Here is a 23,950-nt window from a genome sequence, read left to right as displayed (position 1 = left end):
CCCATTATGAGGCACTCCTTTAAAAAATATAGTCTGAATTGAGGCATAAAAGCTTTAGATTTAGACTGCAATGGTAGAATGCCAAAAAGGTATAATATTTCAGAAAGAACAAACGATTCTTTTAAAAACATACATAGAAATAATCAAAACTAACACCTTTACACATTCACAACATCTGCACTAATGCATAGAAGTCTGAAACCTAGAAAGCATTTCTCCCGCATACCATCTCTGAACTGGTTCATAGAGATCACTGTATAAAGAACTTACTTCAATTTTGATTTTAAATGTCATGAAATTATTTTCTACACAAATAGCAAATTTAGTTTTATAGCAAATTTAGTTTTATATATAGGATTGTAAGCATATATCATCTAGGGATTACCCAGTAAACCATGAATATTTTGTCTATCCCCCTAAAATATAGCAAACATATGGTTGTGGTACATCCCAGGCAGATGTCATTTAAAGCACACAAGGGGAGGTGCTAGCAGAAGAAATACTTATTTGCAAAAGTAAACAGATAACCCTTCCAATATGATGTACCACAACCACACATGAGAAAAGTCAAGAACTTATTTTATTTTAAAATAAACATTGACGAACCCCCCCCTTCCCCAACACCCTACAAAACTTTTGAATGTGGAATGTTCAATAGCCTATTCATTTTAGGTTACAAAGCCAGCAAAAACTCCAGTTGTCTAATGATGAATGTTTGAGAATAGTTTTATAGGTTTGTTTGTTTCTTTAAGTAGCTGAGCACCTACTGGAAAAATTCCTTAGCTAAAGGCTGGAAAGAAAATTCAATTTCTGCACAGAAAATACCATTATCTTAGTAGCCTTTGCTTAATAGATGGGATTAATTCTCCATGAAGTCAAAGTGGGATACAAGCAGCATTGAGTTCATAGGCACACAGAACTAGTGCTCCAACTGCTAGCACAAATTTCAACTTAGTACATAAATTACTAACCTGTCCATCTCCATCAAACTTGGGACTGTCCCTGTACATCTAAGGGAAGGAATCACCACTTTGAATATAAATACCTCCATGAGAAAAGGGTAATTCAGTTAAGGTTAGACAAAAGTGCAGGTACTACAGAAATAGCTGTTGGAGATAACCATAAAAATTTTTAACACTAACTGCCATGGAGTGAACCACATAAGCTGCTAGCTGTTGAACACCAGTGTTTCAAGATACGACTTTTATAAACACGTTTTATTTGTTTGCTTATACCATCAGAACTGAAACTACTGACTGTCATTTCCCTAAAATAGGGAAATCAATCTAAAACACATACTGGTGCTTTTCAAAAGATAGCAATTTAAAAAGGTGGTAGCAGCAGGCATTTGGTATCTTTTTCTTTTAAAAACTTTCAGGCTGCAGGAAAAACATGTGACCAAGAGTGTTACGATTATCCATTAGAGATTTTCATCAGTACCTGTACCAATTTAGGTGATAATACAGCAAGATCCAAGGATTAGTGACAGACAATGTACATCATAAGGAATGATATATAGTACCAATCCTTACAAAAGTCATTGTCAGAGAAACTTTTAAGTGTTCAAAAAGGTATCTAAATAATTTCACATTAAGTACAGTAGCGGCCATCCAGAGTACATCCATTATTTGTTGCATATTTTTCGAAAAGTGCCAATCAAAGCCTAATTTTGCGTTTTGGCTTTGTCTTATACAGTATCAGCTGTTAAAAAGCAATTTACATGTGTTTTTAACCACAGTCATCTGACCAGAGGATGAATAGTGCTGTGTTAAAGCCTAAGGCTTGTGGCCAGCCTCATATGTGTGATTAAGGACCCATGCATAATTTAGTATGCATCTAAACGTTCAGTGCTCCAATTTAACTGGAAAGCTGTGAAAAGCAGTTGTTCTGCCAAACCACACTCCACTCCTTCCATCTTCCTTTCAAGGGAAATATTTTAGTTTTTCAATTACCATTGAATAAGTCTAGGGCTGATTTGTAGATTTTATCCAATGTCAAATGTCAATCTTGCTTTTTCCAAGCCACTTCAAATAATTATGGAGATATTACCCTGTAAAGTATACTGTTTTACTCCTAAGCAAGGGTGAGGAATTTGAGTATCATGTGCAAGGCTCAAGATGACGCTTAGGACAGAACATGCAGAGTAAAAATAGTTTCCTTCCATATCCAGGTAATATAAAGCTGACAACTGTAGTCCTGTCTTTATGGGATGAAAACAGTCCCTTTACAATAAGTTTCCTGAAAGGGAGAACAAATAGATAATAACTCTTCTGGTAACATATTATGGTACACTGGCCAGTGTGTTTTTGGCGATTAAACATAATCCTGTGAATCAGATTAATTCACTTGCTGAGTGTTCATTTGCGGCATCCCTCTGTTGGGTCTTGGGGGCCCTCCACGACCTAGAAGACAAAAATGGCATTTGGTTTTTCTTTCAAATATTATTTGTTTTGCCTTCAAGCAGATTTGCCCCTGAAGAAGCATGTGGGCAGCCTGTCACCACATTAATAGGTTTAAGAGGTCAATTCTTCAGTGTTCAAGTTTCACCTGTTCTGGAAGTTGTCATGCGCAAATTTGCTCATGTTCTCTAGCTAAAAGAAGAGTAGAGCTAATGGAGTATTCCACCAGTACTCATTCATTCATTCATTCAACAAGTATTTATTGAGTGCCTACTATGTGCCAGGCACTGTCATCAGGCGTTGAAAATAGATACAGCAGTGAAGACAGACAAGGTACCTGCTCTCATGGAGCTTACATTCTAGTGTACACTCTAGCTTACATTTCAGTAGTAAGTAACATCATACTATCAAAATTAATAAAAGCACCAGAATGAAAAACAGACCTTATTACCTAAACTGTTAAAAAGAAACTACATAACATTCAAAATCGTATAATGACTTGTAACAAATAAAGTAACTTTTTACATGCTGTTAAAACAGATTTTTAGCTACCAGTCAACTTAACTTTCATAGAATACGCTACAAGGTAAGAAAGAACATAACCCACATTCACATGCAAATATCCTTTGATACTTCAAGTCAGTATAATTCCCAAGTGATCCATTGATTAAAAAAAAAAATGCACCTTTTTGCTGGCCAGTTTGTACTAGCATCAAAATCAAAGTACTTTGTAATTCCTCCTTGATACACATTTTGTACACGTTATGGCCAATATCTAGAGGAAACCTATTCAACTTAACTTCTCTCAAATCAGAGAACCATTTAGAACTTCAGATCTTATGAAATGCTACCTCTGTTAGATAGACTGACTTATGTCCCAGGAAGGAAGTAGTTTTCCTATGTAATGGACAAAACCAAAAATTCTTAAAACTTGTCATTTTTGAGTTTAGTTCTGTAAGTTAGGAATTTGGAGGTTTTGTTAAAAGTCACAAATAATTTGACATTTGTATCACTAATAGTGGTCCAAAAGGCATCGAAATTTCAATTAGTTCTATCACTTCTAAATGGTTCTCTAAATGTTACTATGGCTTATCCGGCCATTGAAGGGTTTTTGGCCCTAAAATATAATATGCATGTTTCAAAAATGAAAGAGGAATAATAAATTTATATAAATGTTCAATCTCATTCCAAAAATGTCTTACAAAAATGTTTCGGTAAGTACTTCCTAAAAACATTTAGCAGGTTTTAGGACCTGAAAAATAATCTGCAGTTGGAAAAACACTTTTTCTGAGGAGGAGAAATGTTCTAGTTTTTAAGACAGTTTATAACAGGGAAAGTCATTCAAAAAATTAAATTTGGGTTCAAGATAAGTTTTAGGAACAGAGCATTTCATTTAATCCCTAGCAACAAATCTGGAAATGATAAATGTATTCCTAACATGTAACCTATATGCAGACTATGAACAGCTCTTCCAAGGCCAGAACAGAAGCTCCACTTAGGAGCTAGGATCACCACCACAAAATATTACCTCGTGGGGCTCCCCGTGGTCCACTCTGCCCAGAGCCTCGCTTGAAATTCTGCTGATATCCATCCTAAAAGACAAGCTAGTTAGTACTGAAAAAAAGAAAAGGTAATTTTTTTAATGCTTACCTATCTCTATTCTTACAGCTTAATACTTATAGAATACAGAAATCTTTCTTATTCTGTTATACATTTAAATATAGCATTGCTACAAGTTATTCTGTAATTATTATCAAGAACAATCAATGAGATTTATTTCTCTGCTCTTGAAAATCATTGTTTTTACCCGACTCTATAATGAATACATATATTGAGTGCTAAGAAAAGGAAAAGTCATCATTTTCCACAAAGAAGTATCTTGGGCAAAAGTACAAAATTAGCCCCAAGTTACTCAAGTCCATCAAGCAACTACATTAGCCCCTTTCATTGGGGTATTAGGTCAGGTTTATATTTTAAAACAATTTTACCTACCCGCTGATAGCCAGAGTAGTCCCGGGGAGCACTGAACTGAGACTGTGTATAACCACTGTTTGGAGTGTTAGAGAATGAAGGGCGGTAACCATCATATCCTCCTAAAATTTAGGACAAGAAAATAAACAATTTTATCTTCAGAAGGAATTTTTACTTCTTACCACTGACCAATGGAAGAACTGAAAAACTGTAAGCCATGCTAGTTATTCAAACTAATTTCTGATTTCCTATCCTGATCCAATCTGCTCATACATTTCTATGAGTACTAACTGCCTTAGAATATCAAATTTTCACCCATCCATACACACACACACACAAAATCCAAAAAATAAATCTCTATAAGGTCTGATAATTAATAGAAAGCAATATGCCCTCCAGGACAGTGGCAGACATGAACCTAATAAAAATACTCAGTCCCAATTTCACCCTTTCAAATGACTATTATCAATACATACTACATTGTTTACATTGTTAAGAAGCTAATGCAGAGAGATACATATTTTTCCTAAAAACCATAGAACATATTTCTATATATTTTGCAAATCAGAAAAGAACATGAACTTGCTTTGGGGGGTTTTGTTTTGTCTTACCTCTGAATCCATTAGCAGGTCCCCTATATCCATTCATCAAGCCTCGAGCACCACGGGAGCCTCCACGAGACACACCACGACTGTTGTAATAGGGCTGACTGCTACGTGGAAATCCAGTGTTCTGCTGGGGAGGCTGCTGATGGTTACCAGTCACTTGATGGGGCTGGTCCTGGGAACCATGGTAAGTGCCAACCACTACAATGGAAAGAAAAAAATACATACATATATGCACACACACACATCTCATTATAATTTGTCTGTTTTTCCACATGCTTTCTGGCTTAAGAAACGTCTTATACAGTCTCCTGTCTTTAAATTTTCATATTAATAATAGAGAAGACTACACATTAACAAAGTCCCTATCTTTCTCCTACCCTTGTTTTAAGCTCAGGGGAATAAAATTCTCCAACAATAATTCCAAACTTTTGAAAGCACATATTGTGTGAGAGCACACAATTCTATCCTTCCAAATAACTTGAAAGGCTGTATTATTAAACATCTTCTGACAGCACCTGCCTATTATATTAGCACAAGAGAACCACAATAATCAAAAGATATTATATACTGAAACACCATTTTGTACCATTTTATTATTTCTTTTCATTATAAATATAGCTCCCTTTCTTTTAAAATCTCCCTTAATACTTATTAAAACATATAAAGCCATAGTCTTCCATAACTAAGCAGCTATATAGTAGAATATTCAATTACAAAGATAACTCAGCAGTGGCCTTCAACATATAACTCCCCTTTTCCTAATGTTTGATTCCATTTCAAGTACTTTTTAAAGCACAGCCAATTTAGAAGAGAGGTAAAGGTACTCACACTAGCACTCAACCCCCTGAAGTGAAGGGAAGGTTCTAGAAGGCCCACACTATCTTGCACCCCTCCTCCTTCCACAATGGAGAGAAGTCTAAAATCTAGAAGCATTCAAAAATGAAATACCAAGGTACATTCCTGGTATTACCTGAATGTTCTTATTTCACAGGGGAGAAAAAAACAGTGCAAACAGTATCTTTGGGAGGTGAGGAAGGTATAGACTGAAGGAAGGCCCCCACCCTAGGAACAAAAACAGTCAGCAGCCTCTAGTCAGCCCAAATATCCCATGCTTGGGCAAAGAGAAAAGGTGGTGTGACTCTTGAAAATCTTTACCTGACTTATTTCATATACTCAAGAAACCCAGGTTTATTAGTTCTTAGAATGCTGATTTTGCAACAAAAAAGCTAGAGAATACCTAGGAAAAGAAGGGGTCACGGCTCCTTTTTGAACTACGTTATAGACCAAATACACTATTCACAGTGTGGTCTTTCTACATAAATTACCTTGTACTACATTCCCAAAACTGTAAATTATAAGCAAATATCACAAGTACCAATAACATTTTCTATCTAAAAAGATTCATTCTTATGCAATTAGAAAGTAATCAAAAGAACTGAATTTTTGACTCACTTTTTATCAATAAGAATTTTATTAATCTTGGTCAAATCTCACTGCAAGAAACTCAAAGCAGAACAATTAAAGTGTGATCTTTATTTCAAAATACCAGAATCCCTATTTAAATGTTTATAAAACAAACACTAGTCCATTAAAAATGGCCAAAGATCCTTGCCAGATCCTATCTCTGTGTTACTCCTGACTAGATGCTAATTCAAATTAAAACAAAACTTCTGGGGGGATGGGATACACTGACTTGTTCAACAAATATCCAAATGTCCTCAACATGCCAGCCATGGTTCTAGACACAAGGGATGTATCAGTTGCCAATACATAATCCTTGTCCATAAGGAAGTTTTAATAATGGGAAATAAGTGAATAAAATATACATTAAAAGTAAAAATATCTACATTGTGTCAGGTAATAAGTGAAAAGGAAAACACCAAAGTAGGGTAAATAAGTGACCAATGTGAACACATTATTTGGACAAGACAATGAAGGAAAGGTCTCTATGAGGTGATATCTGAGCGCAGACCTAAAAGTCAAGAAGCAAGCCGGCCAACATCAGAAGAAAGTATAAAGGCCCTGAGAAGGGAGAGAACTTGCATTTGTGGCTCGTGTGGGCACATCAGGAAGAAAACAGGATATACAACAGGGATCAAGGCAGGGGCCAGATCACTTAGGATCTTGTAAACCAAGGTAAAGACTTTGGATTTCTTTTCTAAATGTAATTGGAAGTCACTGGGAGATTCTGAACAGGAGAGAGACACCTGATTTACATTTTAAAATAATCACTTTGGCTACTGTGTGGAGAACAGACTGTGCTAAAACAAGAGTCAAGGGAGGTAACGGCAATACTCCAGATACGTGATGATGGCTGCCTAGATTAGAGTGGTGTGGTTTAAGCAAAGCATATGGGCTGACTTTACTTTTTACTGGAAGTGTCTATAAATGTTATGAAGATAATTTTCATAAATAATGTATATTTTGAAATGGTAACAAAATGTTATCTAGCTTGAGTGCTTCATAGTCAATTAAAGTCAGGTAGACTCCAAGAACAAGACAGCCTGAAATCAACTGACATAAAGAACAAAACTAATTAAATCAAATGATATATAATAATTTTAAATTTCATTACACCAGCTGAAAAAAAAAAGTAAAATAGCAAGCATGTCAGCTTAATGTCTAAAGCCCCAAAAATATCAGCTCCACAACCAACTTAACAAGTCCAGGCACACTTTGTTTTACTGTGCTTCTCTTTACTGCACTTCAGTCACCACATTTTTTACAAACTAAAGGTCTGTGGCAACCTTGTGTAGAGCAAGTCTACTGGTGCCATTTTATCCCCAACAGCATTGCTCCCTTCATGTCTGTGTCACATTTCAGTAATTCTCACAATATATCCAACTGTTTCTTACTGTATTTGTTATGGTGATCTGTGATCAACAATCTTTTATGTTACTACTACAACTCACTGAAGGCTTAGAGGATGGTTAACATTTTTTGGCAATTATTTTTTAATTAAGGCATGTACATTGCTTTTTTAAAACATAATGCTATTGTGCACCTAACAGACCACAATTTAGTGTAAACGGAATTTTTATATGTACTAGGAAACCAAAAAATTGGTGTGACTTGCTTTATTGAGATATTCATTTGGTCTGGAACCAAACCCGCAGTATCTCCAAGATGTGCCAAAACATGGCAATGAATAATTAAAGGAGCCTGAGAGCAAGAAGCCCAGTTTTACCATTCAGAAGCTGAGCACAGATAGCATACTGACAAATTTCTATCAGATTATGGTTGTTTAAACCTCCCTACTGATTAGTGATGCTAACTACTACTAGAATATGTAAGAAAAATCAGTGTTGACCCAGGTCAATCAAGAAATTGGACAATTAGGAAATTTCATAGCTATTTTCATCAGTCTGGTAAAATTAAACTATTAACTATGATTCTTAACAGGGTTTGCTAGTTTGTTGTGGGATTTCAATTAAAACTCCTAAGAATGAAATAACCAAAGGCCTAAAAAAGTATTTCATGTCTTAAAAATTTAGTAATCTAAAATATCTCTATCTACATTACCATTGTAATAGGTATTGGAACTGGCCAAATTACAGCCTTACTTGCCAACAAGAACTTTGTTTCAACCTAGTCCACCCAAATGCAGCCACACCAACTCCTTTATTACTTCTTAACTTTGTGTAACTAATTTGCTGCCAGGTATCATGCCAGCAGGCTTCAATTAGTTAGCAATTAAAAGCAAAGCTGATCATAACTTGAACAAGTTTAATTCCACTAAAACTACATAATGAAATCGGGTATTAAGAAAACTCACTAACCAAAGAAAAATGGGTGTAAGTCCTCCAAAAACTGCACATAATTCACATACAGCAAACACGGACTTGCTTACTCAGGACCAGCATGAAAAATTCATACAGTCTAATACCAAAACAAAAACTCTTGGACACCGCCGCTCTCAAACTCCTCTAACGCTGTCAGTAACTGCACTGGAAAGCAAGTGGCCAAGGAAGTCACACTGGTTTTCCTACCTGTTTGAAGCTGTTCTTGCTGAAGCTCTGTTTGTTCCACTTGGTGAGGCTGACTGGAAAAACTCTGGTTGTAACTGGCCTGGTACTGGTTTTGCTGTTTTAAAGTTTCTGGTTCATTAACAGGAGGAACTGGGGCATTCATATTGAACACCTGTAAGTAAATAAAATAAATGATTAGTTCCTGCCTTTATGCTAATCATTTTCCTACTTTTAACATGGCAGATCTCAATGATGGTTTTACCTGAAACATAAATAAAGAGCATTAAAGAAGTCTCAGACATCACATACACACACACAAATCCCACAATTAATGCACTTCAGTGTAGGTACATACATGAAAACCATACAGCACTTAAAGCAAAGTATAAATGGGGATTAAAAATCTAAAATGACATAATCAGAAGCCTCAGAAATGCTATTATAAATGAGAATTCCTTTCAAAAGATGCAAACCTGATATATCACAGAAATTAAATTTATGAACTTTAAATTGAGTATTTAAATTAGTTTATTTTTATTGATATTTTAATCAAAATTTAAGTATTTTAAGTATTTAACTCTTCTGAATGCTCCTGAGCACTGTTTCAGCTGTATCCCATCAATCACAGTATTTTCACTATCATCATTTTCTAGAAATTCTGCGATTTAGAGATGCTTACTGAAGAACCAAGGTAACGTATCATAATAATGTCTATTCACTCACTTTGAGATACCCTTCAGTAAAATAAAAGATTACGCAAATAGAGCAAAATATAAATAATTGTTAAATCTAGGTAATGATCTATATATAGAGATGTTTTATTAGTCTACTTTTTAACATGTTTAAAATTGTGTTAATAAAATCAAAAGGGTAAAACTACAGAACAGGACGTGGGCACATAACTCCAGAGATGCAAATTTATCTCTGGAACAGAAAAAATGAGTTTATGTTCAATTAAATATACCTTACAGTAAGGGTAGGTGCAGACTCAAGCACAAAGTTAAAGACTTTTTGCTGAGACTTTAGCATGAAGACAGTATACACCAGGCACTTAAATGTCAGTTAAACTAATTTGCTTACCGTCTGCATGGATTGGAATGGAGCGGCATTTACGTTGATTCCACTGCTATGTAATGGTTTGCTTGTCCCAGCCTGGAACACCTGAGGCTGAGAAGCAGCAGGAAGGGATGATGCTGCTGTAGTCTGGTCTGTATTTAAAGAGATTGTTGCCTAAACACAAAGTGAACAGATGCACTTTAGTGGTAAACTAAGCCAAGTCTACTACCCATACAGATGTTAACCAAACTATTTTATGAAATAAAAACACTATATAGCGCATTAGGTCCAAAAAGAAGAGACACTATATTAACAGTTATTTACCTTCATCCAATTCATGTACAAGTGCCTCATCGAGTTTGTATAACCTGGTAACAGAACTTGCCTGAATCTGATCAATTGATTCCTTTTGTGGTCGTTGCTCTGTAGCATGAGAAGGCTGGTACAAGGGTTGAGATCCTGTATATCCCTCACTTGTAGATGAAACCAAAGGAACCTACAAAGAAGTAAATCAAAGCTTCATTCTGTTAAAAACCAACTCTAATACATAAAGAGCTAAGAAAGATATACCTGTAAAAGAGACTATAGAACCTAACAACTGCAAAAATACATATACTATTAAAGCTCAAAGTTAAATAAACCCTAGTCCAGTTATTAAGTTCCCCACAAATGCTTCTAAGATGGTAACAACTACACTAAATTTTAGGATTATGACATCTAAAATGTCTTCTCAAATTCTCAGTTCAAAATTAAAAATCTCCTTCCTTCACTATAATTACAGAACACAGAATTAACAAAAAAAATTTTAGTTCATCAAAAGAAAACTAAATGTTAACATGGAAATAAAGGCTGATGGCTACCCATGCCAGATTTGGACACTGATCAAATTCATACCTGGCTTTCATAAACTAAGAGACCCAAGAACTGATTAAAAACAAACCTGCAAAAACATTATCACTCTTACCTGTGTAGCTTCTGGTTGTACAGAAACTTGATTAGGTTGAGCAAGTCTAGATTCAGAATGAACTGCAAAATTGACCCAAAAAAATACTGTTATACAAAATCAAATCTCTTCAGAGATGTTTTACTTGTTTGGTAAAGTCAAATTTCTATAGCCAAATCCTAAATAAACTTTTTAGCAATCATGAAACTAAATGGGGAAGTGTAAGTAGGATTTTAGCTTTCAAGTGGGTATTTTCAATTAATTGATAGTCAACTGTCACAAGGGCTTTCACTTTGTTTTGCAAAGGTTAACATCAGATGTTAGTGAGATAGTACTGACAATAAGATACAGAAAAAAATGATAATCAATGCCAGTGCTTTCCATGAAAAAGCCTTTTAAAACTAACTATAAAGTAGCATTACTCTTAAGACTTTATTAGATAGATAATATTCAGTAACATTTTAACATTATCAACTTTCAGTATAATTTCAAATGTTTCCACAGGATAAAATATATATACATATATATCTTTAAAAAACCTATATTCAACTCAATGGGCATATTATTGCCAACCTACCATCCTTCCACTCCCCTCCCAAACCATGTTTAAATAGTCAAAAATACAGTATCTTTGGTCAGTCATTTGGAAATCACTGGTTTTTACCAGAGGGTTTAGTGGACTCAGCATTACCTGAATATCTAACTAGCTTTATAGGTTACATCAGTTCTACATTTGTTGACTGGCACAGCTAAGAAAACTGTTATTTTCTTCCTCTAGTAGAGCTCAAAAAACGAACACTAGTAACTTTGATTCCCTCATCTGTTTTCTAATTCCTAGTAGAGATGAGCTTCCTCTACTTTAGAGAAATGCTAACTTCCTTACCATATTAACTGTTCATTAAACATTTTACCAGCAACTCCTTTTATGACATTTAAGATTAACAACATTAAGTGTGTTACTTTATAAATGCTTCCACTATTATGCCCTTAATGCTGACATGCTCTGGGAAAGGTTTTACAAAACTCAAAATTACTAATGGTCCTAAAGAGATACTCCAGTTAACTCAATACAAGTCACCAACCCTGTTTAGTGTGCTGCCGTTTCAAATAATGGTGTAAGACTAGTTAAGAGTTTGAAGCTTCAGCAGTCTTCTGGTCTACCTCTTCCCCTTTCCTCTTAAGCATTCACTTACCCACTTCACTATTGCATCTCATTTTCAAAGTAATAAAATATTCAGAAATTTTCCTAAAAAGCTGCAATCATCCTTCAGAGAACGACACTTCTATTATTTTTATTCCTAGATTAATTTTCAAATTTAAAAAGCCAAGCAAAATTTCACTTATACACAAAAAAGAGGAAAAACAGGTCAGTTTTACATGTCAGGAAGTGGTTACTACGAGGTAGGGAAAGAGGTTAAGTAGTGCCTGAAAGGGAAGACAAGTAGGCTTCTGGGGTACTGGTAATGTTCCATTTCTGGGTGTTGGTGTGTTCAGTGATGGAACTACAGCTAATGTTCTTACTATAGGAAAAAACAGTAACATTCTTATCAAATTAAAAGATACAAGGCAGGAGGGTATAGGTCAAGTGGTAGCGTGCATGCTTAACATACTCAGGGTCCTGGGTTCAATCCCCAGTACCTCCTCTAAAAATAAAATAAACAAGTAAACCTAATTACCTCTCCAACAAGGGGGAAAAAAAGATACAAGATCTAAAAGCAAGCATTAAAAAGAAAAAAATTAGTTTTCACAAACTTAATAAAACCCTGAAAGCATTGGCTCTATACTTTATTTCTCACATAAAAATGTACCTGGAGGGCAAACCAGCTGCGGTATATCCATGTTCTGTGCTGGATTCATAGGCTGTGCAGATACAATGGCAGGATCAAGGGTCTGGTTTTCAAAATCCAGCATTGAATCCTGCAAGTTAGGATATAATGGAGTGAAGCTAAACAATGTAAACACTTAAATTTTCTGTTAATAGTGTTTCACTAAACTTCACCTACCTGTATGAAATTATAGGGTCCCTGCATTTGCGCCATAAGGTCCTGTACTCGCTGTCTTCTCACGAGGGGATCTGCCTGAGCCACTGGAGTCAAAGAGTGGGGCTCTGGTACTGAAGGAGATGCAGCCTGAGGTTGCTGCTGGAGTGAATTTACCACCTAAGTGGGAGAGAAGGAGAGGGGAGTGGATTAGTAGAATGACAGAGCTCCATTCATTACCATCATGACCAGTCCCCAAATTACATGTGCCATCTGTACTGTAAACAGAATAGCAGACTTGAAAATAGTCAACCTGACCAAATTATGCCAAATTTAACATTCCGATCAATGCTATCACTTCTACAGTAGTTCCAATTCCACAGGGCTTCCACGCAGCGTTTCAGATTTTCCTTGTAAACTGCTTTCAAAGACTATCTGTGTTTGCTTCCTAAAATCATGTATTTTGCTTTAACTGTTAAGCCTTCTATATTAAGTAAACCTATATATCTGTATCAAATATATACCTATCTCAATACCTGATACATACTGAACATTCAAGAAATGTTAGCTATCATCAACCTTTGACTTCCCATCATTTTATTCTCTCTGCCAATACCACAGGATCAAGCTCTATCGCCTCATCTAAACTGCTACAAAAGCCAAAGCTCACTTCACGTATCATTTTCCTAGCTCTAATAACTTCCCGATTATTGTTTTTAGTAATTCCCCTCTCTGCTGAGAAATCTCACTAATTTTTATTACATGAAATTTATATTCTTCTGACTGGCTTTGAAGCCTGGGCAAGTCATACCTGTTGAGCCTGGGCAAGTCATAACCTTATTTCCTTTACAAGCAATACTGAGCTAATAGAGCCTGGTAACTGAACAACATTAGGGTGAAGGAGTCGTCTAAGGTGACACTGCAATGTACCCCCTGGAAGGTAGGTCTTCTGAAGGCTATTCACATGCAAGCCCAGATTTTTACAGAGCAACCTGATAACAGACGTATCGTGTACTCTATCGTGTACTCTAAATAGATATATCAACTCCCCAAGTTATACATGTATATCTACATAATTTCTTGTAATTGGATCAGCAATGCACTGATTATATTAAATATCCACAGAGATAAATAAATAACTTTTCAAACAGAATAGTCTTGTATAATGAGTTACTATAATACAATGTACGAATACTGCAAAAGACTTGATCTAAATTTGTTCTTAGTAAAGATGAAAATTACTAATTAAAGACAAAAGACATCAACCTTGCAACAATAGAACTCTTACCTCAACTGTTTCAACTGTCCATTCATCTACCTGCTCCTTTTCACCACTGCTGAACTGTGTTTCTGCCATAAATTGTCTATTTACATACTGCAAAGCAAAGTAAATGTTTGAGACCTATGTTCGGAAGGCAGAAAGGGAAAGGAAGCATTAAATAAAAATTATACCTCTGTTGATTCAACTTCACTTTGTTCAGTGTATTCTTCTGCTGGCTCAGGTTCTAAGAGGTTAAAAAATGATACAAAAGAGTGTAAGAAATCTAAAAAGTTAACTCTTCATTTAAACTCCAAATAAGTAAACTGTTCACCATTACACAGTCTGAATTTATTTACAAAGTTACAGTTAATAGTAAGTTTTTACATTTTATTATTCTTACAATAGTATATGTACAATGAGTTTTCCTTACCATTTATTCCAGAATAAATTACTTTAGTTTCAACAGTAGTTATTCTGGATCAAGTAGAATACCAATAGTGCAGAACTCTACTCTCTATTTTAATCTATTTGGTAAAAGTGGTATGGGTGGGGGGCGCCCCTACTTTGATCTACAACCATAAATTTCATCCATGTCCAATTTTCCCTTCTAGTTTCAACCTAGTAGCTAACACTTGTATAAAGTGCTTTCCACGTGCCAGGCACTGTATACATACTTTACAGATCACTTCTTAAATGGAGAACCTGAGGTACAAAGAAGTTCAGTAACTTGCCCGAAGTTACATAGCTAATAAGTATTGTAGCCAAGATTTTATCCAGGCAGTCTGATTCTAGAATCCATGCTTTCACCCATCACAAAATTTATGCTCCAACAATGCTTTTAGAAACAGCAGTCAAAATTTTAAAAGTACTCATAGTTAGGTGCTTACCTACATATTAGTTATGTGCTGGCTGCTAGAACAGATCTCTGGCAACTGAGGAATTTACAGTTCAAGATCACGGAGTTATAATCTCTCCATCATTTAAAAAAAAAAAAAAGCCAAAAAACAGAACAAAACCTTGTACCATTCACCTCACGTACTGGCATGGTAGACAGCAATAAATCTGGGCCCATCAGCCAAAAATCTATTTGAAAAACCTTTTAACAGTTGCCCCTCATCCATACTCTAGCCCAGCAATACTGCAGCAAGAGAAGTATCAGTTTGTAACAGCGATCAGGATCAATAAGATAAACAACTAATATTTAATACCTCTGGGACTTACTGTTTACATGCTTTGTCTTAATTTTGGTCATGTTTAAGTTTCTTTAAAAATCTAAGTGTACATATATAACTAAACAAATGTATAGCTTGAGCTGCATCTCTATTCAACGACTGATGCTGCATTTAGGATGTTTTCACATCTTGGCAATTATAAATAATGTTGCTGTTAATAGTAGGGAGTATGTATCTTTTTGAATTAATTCTTATTTTGTGGTTGGCTTTATTCCTTTGATAACTATGGAAGTTCAAAAAGCTAAAGCTCTAAACGTTCTTAGAAACAATGAACAGTACATATATGTAAATTTAAAAATATATGTACAGTAAAAAGAAAAAAAAAGAAATGAGCTATCGAGCCATGAAAGACATGGAAGAAACTTAAAAGATGTATCACTAAACAAAAAGCCAGCCTGAAAAGGCTACAAACTGTACAGTTCCCATCAAATGACATTCTGGAAAAGGCAAAGCTACAGAAACAATAAAAAGATCGTGGTTTCCAGGGATTTGGGAAGAGGGAGGGAGGAGTGAATAGGTGGAGCACAAGCGATTTATAGGGCAATGAAATTATTCTGTATGATACTATAGTGGTGGCTACATGTCATTATGCATTTGTCAAAACCCATAAAATGAACAACATCAAAACTGAACCCTAATGTAAACTGTGGACTTTGGTTGATAATGTGCCCATGTTGGTTCATTGATTGTACCAAATATGCCACACTGATGAGGGGTGTGGAAGGTAAGGTGAGTATATACGTGTGGCTGGGGAGGGCTATGAGCGAACTCTGTAATTTCTGCTCAGTTCTGCTGTGAACTTGAAACTGCTCTAAAAAATAGTCTATTAATTAGAAAAAAAACAAAAACCCACAAAGTATAGCTTGAACTTGAGGCAAAGGAAAGTAAACCAGAACTCTAAAGCACGTATCCACCTGAGCACTCACCAGCTTCTGCTACCTGGTCTTCAGCCGCAGGCGCTGAGGCTGCCTCCTCTTCCTCACACAGCCCATTCTGGTGGTTGTGGGTGCTGTCAAAGTAGTTCGACTGGAAAACACGCTCAACAATTTCCTTTAGCGCTTTATCTAAAAACAGAACATGAATTATAATCTTGGACTATCTGAGGATGCCTGGATTGAATAAGATTCAATATTCTACAAAATACTGTGGTAAGAAAGGAAAAAAAAACCTCATCAACTGTTACTTAAAAACATAAAAACATTAAATTCCAACAGAATTTATTACAAAATGATAGGTGATCTGTCCAACTCAAGCAGAATAAAATTATGAACAAAACCATGTTAATTCAGGTATCTCATCTTTACAGACTCGTGGTTGTTTGATGCTGGCATTTTGACTAAGACACAAAAGAAATTGCAAAAACATAAAAATAAAAAGATATAAAAAGAAGCAAACCAAAAAGTAAACAGTGGATGTTATTTACACAGCTCTAAAATTTCTTTAATGAACATTACTTTTACATAGGAAATTAAATTTCCTAGTCACAAACTCAAAAGCAGTCAGTGATACTCACAGGTTGTTCCACATACAGGTTTTTCCTTCCCTTCCAGCAAGTCCCACAGGTGAATGGAGGCATGTTCATACTGCTCATTCAACCTTATAATAAAACATCCAGTTAATTACCTTTTAGTTGTCAACTCAACACAACATTTAGAAGTTCCTATTAACAAATACCACTCTACCTCAAGCTCATATCTCGTTCAGGGTCCGCTAATTTGTAGAACTCATCCAACAACGACAATTCCTCTTCAGACAATATTGGCACACCATTCAAACCCTGCTTCAGGTCAGTTCGCACTTCATCATCTCCCAATTTGTCCAAAACATACTGCAGCTCAAGCACAGTTTTTAAACGTTTCTGTTCAGCTTCTTCTCTCATAAGCTGCTCCCGGCGTGCTGTCTTCTTTATTGTTTTCTGAATCTGCGTAAGAATATAAACATAAGACAAAAATGAATTTTACCTAACTCCTTTGTAAATAACACATATTTTACTCATTAAGTTAGATGTGACCCTCACCTATAAAAGAATGATTAAAAATAGTTCAATGAACAATCTGTTTTAGGTAGCTGTTAGAAATTCAAAACGTATCTTTCCCTAAAAAGTATTACACTACTCAAATGGTACCAATGAAACAACGTATTTGGGATTTGCTTCAAAATAATCTAAGAGATGGGACAAAGGAGAAGATGTGAGTATATACGAAATATAACTGCCCATGAGATAATGATAACTGTAGAAGCTAGTATGGCAAAATGTGATTTCATTAGTCTTTTCCTTTAAGTTTTGAAATTTTCCATAATAAAAAGCATGAAAATTAAAAATTTTAATCAAGGTTCTGAGTCAATTAAAAAAGAAACCCAACCACAGCCAAAATAAAAAAAAAAAATTCTATCTCTCTCTATGAAAACATGGTCCAAAATTCTAACTTTAAGTGCCTATTACTGGTTCACAAGGAGATGTCAAAACCCACTACTGCCCCCTCATCCCAAACAATCCACCACTGGCATTATAAAGGCATTCCAACTTATTTAAAATAGTGACTAAAACTGACTTGTTTTTATGAATAAAAGGATGCTGGCAGAAAAGATGGTAGTTTAAGACAGGTAAAAGCTACGTATGAATATATTTTTCCCACTATATTTCTCCTTCCATTACTCTTTTCATTCCCTGGGAAGGCTGGAGAGAGAGCATCAGCCAAACTCAAATATTTCTCTTCTTTCCATGTCTAGCATCAGCTTGGGGTCAATGAAAGGTCAGTCTTTTTAAGAGCAATGACTCTGTGTTTCCTTCCCATCTTCTCCCCTTTCTCAACCCTCACTAGGGCAAACTAAGAGAAAACCAAAATAAGGACACATGAAATATATAATAAAGGGAGAAAAGGGGAAGTGAGACCTGGAAGTAACGATGAAGGTTGTAATAAGTCAAATTTACAATGGTAGCAGACAAGGTAACAGATTAAATAGTATATTAGCAATAAACAGTTAAGTGAAGAGTACATATGAACAGAGAGAGAGAGAGAGAGATCTCTCTAAGCAAGGGTAGTCAAGCAAGCTTCCAAAGAGAAAGTGACATCTACGCCTAACATGGGTCTTATGAGGGATGAGGTGCAATTTTAGGGTAGAGAGGTTTTTAAAAGCAGCTGGAGGCAAGAAACCTAGGAAAAAAGGCAGGAATGAGAAAGTAAGTCAAGAAAGCAAATGAAGTAAGATAATAAAGAAGCTACTTTGGATGAAATGAGCAATTCAAGTAGAGAAGAACAAAAAGACTTGAAAAGGTAGGCTAGAACTTTCAAAGAAGCTCCTGAATGTGAAACAAACAAAATAAGTTAGTAACTGTGGAAAGTGTAACAAAGGATCAGAGTTAAATAAAAGGACTGCCAATGAAGTTAAAGGCCCAGTGAAGTTCCTGAAAACACCAATGTTAATAAAAAAGCAAAAGAGGATACAAGTTATTTTCATTTACATAGTGACAGAAATAGATTCTATATTAAATTGTATATAGCAATTCTACTTCTATGACCCCTATTAAAAAAAAAAAAAAAAACCCTCAGAACAAGAAATTGGGCAGGGTTCATCAAGCCTGAGCTCTGATCTAAGCTAAGTGGAACAAATCCCTACTTGGGTGTAAATTAAATTTCTTTTACTCCATTTTGAGGGGTGTCATCAATATTTTCCACCATTAATCAAATTTAATAAGTAACAATAACATTAAGTACATGAAATATATTAGTTATGCATCAAATACTGTTCTAAGCACTATTCTATAATGAGGTAGGTACTATTATTATTGCCATTTTTACAGACTAGAAAACTGAAGCAGCGTGACAGCTCTCCTCTCTCTTCTCCTACCCTTCCCTTTCTATCCTACTGGCTGTTTCTGGAAAACTCTGACTGATACAGGAATAGAGAAGATAAGTAACTCTCAAACTCATATAACTATTAAGTAAAAGTGGTAGAATTATTACTCAAACCATGCAGTCTTGTTTCAGAATCAAAACTTTTTATCTCTGTACTGCATTGTCTCTCATCACATAATAAACTGTTTTGTTTATTCATTTCACCAAATCAGAGGCAGCTTTATATTTCAATGGCATTTTAAAACCTTCTCCAAATAAGCTAACTCTAATTCAGAAAGGTATTAATTTTCTGGTCTCAATTTTCAACAAATTATTTGACTTTGCTTGTATTTAATTTTTACCCTGTTGCAAATCAAAAGATATTGGGGAAAAAACACGCCACTTTGTTGGGTCAAGAGTTGACACAAGAGCAGTGTATCAACTGGCAACATCCCTTACGATTCCTAATGGAGAAAATAGTTACCAATTATATTAACAAGCCTCTTTATTTTCTGACTAATGGGATTGTAAGTCATTTGGCACAAAAGAATACGTGGAAGATAAACAGCAACCATGTTTATGGAGTCATTGCTTTGTATCCAAGGGGAATCAATTCCAGGCCCACAGCCTTCTTCCCATGGATACCAAAATCCATGGATATTCAAGTCCCTTACAGTCCATCCTTTATATCTGCAGATTCAACCAACCTAACATTTCAGTCCTTAAATGAAGACCCTGAAGACACAGAAGGCCAACTGTATATATTTACATAGATAATTTTTAAACCATATGTGTCTGCCATATATGAAACTCAGTCCCTTTAAAAGGCATCTTTCAGGTGTTACACTAAACCTTACAGAAATTGGAAAGCATCTTAGATATAATTGGATCCAATTCTCTCCTCCTGCAGAGCTTATCAAAGGTAACACAAGAACTAAAAACTCAGACAACAAAAATTTTTTGCTCTCCTCATTTTTAATGTTTCATAAACATATATACTATCTTTTACTTACATCTTGGCTTAATGCCATGAAACTCCTCTGTAATTCTTTTGCGAACTCCAAGTTATTTGTGACTTCCTGGTACTTAGATACGGCATCCTAAAACAACAAAGACAGAAACCAAATTTACTAGAAACACAAACACAAAATTAATTTTCTTATTAAAAATAGTGAGCATAAAATCTTTAATAAAATATAACATCTTTACCAGCTGATCTTGATTAAGCCTTTCTCCTTTGTTCATTCGTTCCTGGTAATCATCAAGCTTGCCCTATATTAAAAGAAAAAGTAATTATATTCCATATTGAAAGTACATACCAGCTAAACTGTACTAAAATAACAAACCTACAGAATCCTCTAAGTTTGTCTCAAATCTTGCCCTAAATATACTTTTTAAATATATTACAGTTTAAGTTAGCATATAAAATTGCTTAGTGAGCTATTTAATATGCCAATTAATAGTGAGCAACAGAAATGAATTTAAATACTCCAACCACACTGAATGATACCAAATATTGTATTATAAGCCAATGATAACACACTGCTTATTCTTTAGGTTTCTCAGAAAAAAAAAGTATCAGATGGCCCAGGCATATAATACCTACCCACATAAGTGAGGGCCACAATTTGATTAGGGTCCAACTTACACCCAAGTAAGCATATCAGATATTTATTAAGTGTTACATTTTTGTCCCTCCCTCCCCCTGCCATGTGAGTAAGTGATAAAAAGAGTGTATTTTTCCTGAATAAACACATGTGCACTTTGTCTTTGATGTGCCTCATCCATTTCTCTTGAACATGAAATAAGTTCAAGCTATCATATCAGCTACAGGCACAGTGTATCAATCAACAGCTTTGCTTTCAGTATTTTCTTGCAAGTGTAATTAAATATGCAAGAGAAGGGGAAGAAAATTAAGCCTCTGGTTTAAGGTCATCTTTTTTTTCCTTTTTGCTAAGGTGATAACTTTGGAGGTTTCCTAGGCTACTATTGTTTAGGTAAGACCCTCCCACAAAAATATACTAAGGTACTGAAGCAATCTTAAGGGTCAGAGGAGAGGAAATAAGTAGAAATCTAAATTACAGGGGGCAATTTTTAAATAATCACAAATTATAAAAATATATAGTCCCTTACTCTTAACAGTAATAAAATTAAGAAACAATTCTGATGAAACACAGATGCACAGAAATAAGTTTAAAAGCAATGCTAGAAGTTGTTTTATGTCAAATGATTTTCTTTGTACCAAAATTATGAGTCAACTTGCATAACCATTCTACCATTTGTTCTCTAAATTAAAAAGCCTATCACAATTCCTTAGTTATACTAAAGGTAAATAAAATCACTATAATCAGTAAAACATTAAAGGATGATGAAACTATCCAATTTTATTTAGGTGAGCTATTATATACAATCAATAAACCTCCAACTAAACACATAAAATTCAAGTCTACTGGCTGAAAAAAAATCAAGATTTTTACACTAATAGGGCAGGCCTAATCCCATGTGCAAAAGATAAGCTCAACTGCCTCAAACACTCTGAGGATGAATGAAGACAGTTTATTTACTTTTTTTTAAAGAGGCTATTTTTCTTTAAAGAAAAAAAAACTAAACAAAATTTACCTTTAATTATGATTTAGGATATAATAATAGCATGACAATCTACATTTTTCTATTTAGAAACAAGTGGTTAATAGAAGACAGGCAAATTGGAGGGCCTGAAATTTAGCACTAATATAGTTAAAATTCTAGCAACTAGGCAAAAGAAAAACTGCTGTTAGCTAATACTTTGCATTTATTATCTCCCCCTTTCATGGTATTGTACATTTTTTAAAGTAACTGTTGCTAAACCAAGACATTAATACACAGTGAATGTACTATATATCCCATGCAGGATAGTTTTATATACTGAGCTTTAACTTTACCACTTAATGTCTTGAGAACTTAAATCATATATGCCAATCAAAATGGATGTCAAATCAAATTCCTATAAAGTGTTTGTATATATATAAAAATATAAAAAGATTTTTTAATGTTAAGAATAGTACCTAAGTGGTAGAATTACAGATGCAATCTTTTTCGTTTTGTTTTGTACACTTAAATATTCTGCAATGGACATACAATTAATATAATAAAAATTAAAATCTGGTGCTATATAAAAGATGTTAAGATTGTCAGATTTCAGGATATTGTTAGGACTTTCACCTATAATAATCCTTGAGCACGAATCTATATTATCCTATAGAATAAGATATCCTATAGCAGAAAAGCTCCAATTTTCTACACAACAGGAAATTTAGTATCTATCCAACACAGAGATCTATGGCAGATTATATTTTCTAAAGATGGCTCCCACATACTGTTCTGCAATGTGGCCTCGGCACTCGCCCATTGAGAACTAGCCCAATTTATCTGCCACTGTACTGAGTGGGCTTCAACCAACAGAGTACAGTGGAAGTGATTCTGTATGACTTCCTGGGTTCAGTCATAACAGAAGTGCATCTCTGCCCTGTTTACTCGTCCCTGAAACCAATCATGGTAGGAACCCTGAGCCATCATGTATGTCCAATAACCCTGAGGTTACCATGCTATGAGGAAGCTAAGCCATGAAGAGAGGTCTCATACAAGAATTCTGATCAGCAATCCCAGTGTTAAAAGTCATCCTAGCCCAGGTATCAGACATGTGAGTAAACAAGACTTAGTCTTCCCAGCTGAGGACCCAGGCATCATGGAGCAGAGACACCAACCACAGTGTATGCCTTGTCTGAATCCCTGACAGGCATCATCTGTGTGCATGATAAAATGAAGTGAGTGTTGAAATAATCTGTCGCACAGCAATTACTAGAAGAAGGTTAAGAGGGAAATGAAAAGGGAAAGCAGCTACTATGTGAAACTCAAGCTTCACAGTACACATCTTCATGGAAAACTGTCACCAAAAAGTATGCAAAAAGACTTCTGAGCATCCAAAATAAAAATCTGTGCATTTCATCAAAGCTCATACATCCATTTATTTTGATTTTACATTACTATAACATTGCTTCCAGTTTTTAAATCCATAATATAATTTAAGAGCCATGATTTTTTAAGGGAGAAGGACTGCTACTACCACCACAAAAAGTGACGTTTACTATGAGGGAACAAAGGTGTAATAAACTCTCGATTTAACTGAAAAATCTCTAGCATCTTTAACGGATTTTCAAAAAGCAGACCACAGTTCCTCACACCTAGTGAGTTAAATCAATGCATTTATAGAAATCCAAAAAAAAAAACTGTAGTTATTAATCGAATGAAAAACTACAGGTCTTTCATGAAACATTTTTCTAACTACAATAAAACCAAAGTTCAACATAGCTTTTACATTTGTTCCTCTATAGCTGTAAACACTTTCTACACTACTGTTAGAAATATCCTGTCCACTTCCCTCCCTTGCCCACACCTCAGGAAAACAAGATCCTGGGTCTGGTCACAGCTCCTAATAAATAGCTCTCTCATTCAAAGAAAACACCAAAACTTACTACTAAGCCTGCAGGATGACAACAGAACCCTGTTTTGCATTAAAAGGTACTAGTTTTGTTTTTGTTTTTATCAGTATAGTACAGGATCTCCTGGCTGCTTAGATGTACAGGACTTTATCACCATGGAATACCAACTGAAGGGACCTCTGTTCACTGTAACATATAACCACATTTCTATATAGCAGA

At 35.1% G+C, this 23,950-nt stretch overlaps 1 protein-coding gene across 1 annotated transcript in view; it reads right to left on the bottom strand.

Moving 5' to 3' along the window:
* Nucleotides 1-562: 562 nt before the first annotated feature.
* The window catches only part of CAPRIN1 (cell cycle associated protein 1), a 33,471-nt gene continuing 10,083 nt past the window's right edge, over nt 563-23,950 (bottom strand). The window contains exons 3-19 of the mRNA XM_032488442.1: nt 20,463-20,525; nt 20,267-20,353; nt 17,100-17,338; nt 16,931-17,013; nt 16,344-16,481; nt 14,377-14,429; nt 14,213-14,299; nt 12,949-13,104; nt 12,754-12,862; nt 10,967-11,028; nt 10,388-10,498; nt 10,027-10,176; nt 8,968-9,118; nt 4,982-5,176; nt 4,392-4,492; nt 3,928-3,991; nt 563-2,402 (exon numbers count right to left, since the gene is read on the bottom strand). Of these exons, the coding sequence (XP_032344333.1) occupies nt 2,338-2,402; nt 3,928-3,991; nt 4,392-4,492; nt 4,982-5,176; nt 8,968-9,118; nt 10,027-10,176; nt 10,388-10,498; nt 10,967-11,028; nt 12,754-12,862; nt 12,949-13,104; nt 14,213-14,299; nt 14,377-14,429; nt 16,344-16,481; nt 16,931-17,013; nt 17,100-17,338; nt 20,267-20,353; nt 20,463-20,525 (1,914 nt within the window). The 3' untranslated portion in view covers nt 563-2,337. The remainder of the gene's footprint in view (nt 2,403-3,927; nt 3,992-4,391; nt 4,493-4,981; nt 5,177-8,967; nt 9,119-10,026; nt 10,177-10,387; nt 10,499-10,966; nt 11,029-12,753; nt 12,863-12,948; nt 13,105-14,212; nt 14,300-14,376; nt 14,430-16,343; nt 16,482-16,930; nt 17,014-17,099; nt 17,339-20,266; nt 20,354-20,462; nt 20,526-23,950) is intronic.

This window comes from Camelus ferus, chromosome 10, assembly GCF_009834535.1.
Source record: "Camelus ferus isolate YT-003-E chromosome 10, BCGSAC_Cfer_1.0, whole genome shotgun sequence".
Taxonomy (NCBI): Eukaryota; Metazoa; Chordata; class Mammalia; order Artiodactyla; family Camelidae; genus Camelus; species Camelus ferus.
Note: the sequence above shows the minus strand (reverse complement) of the source record. Positions and strands in the feature narration are given on the sequence as shown.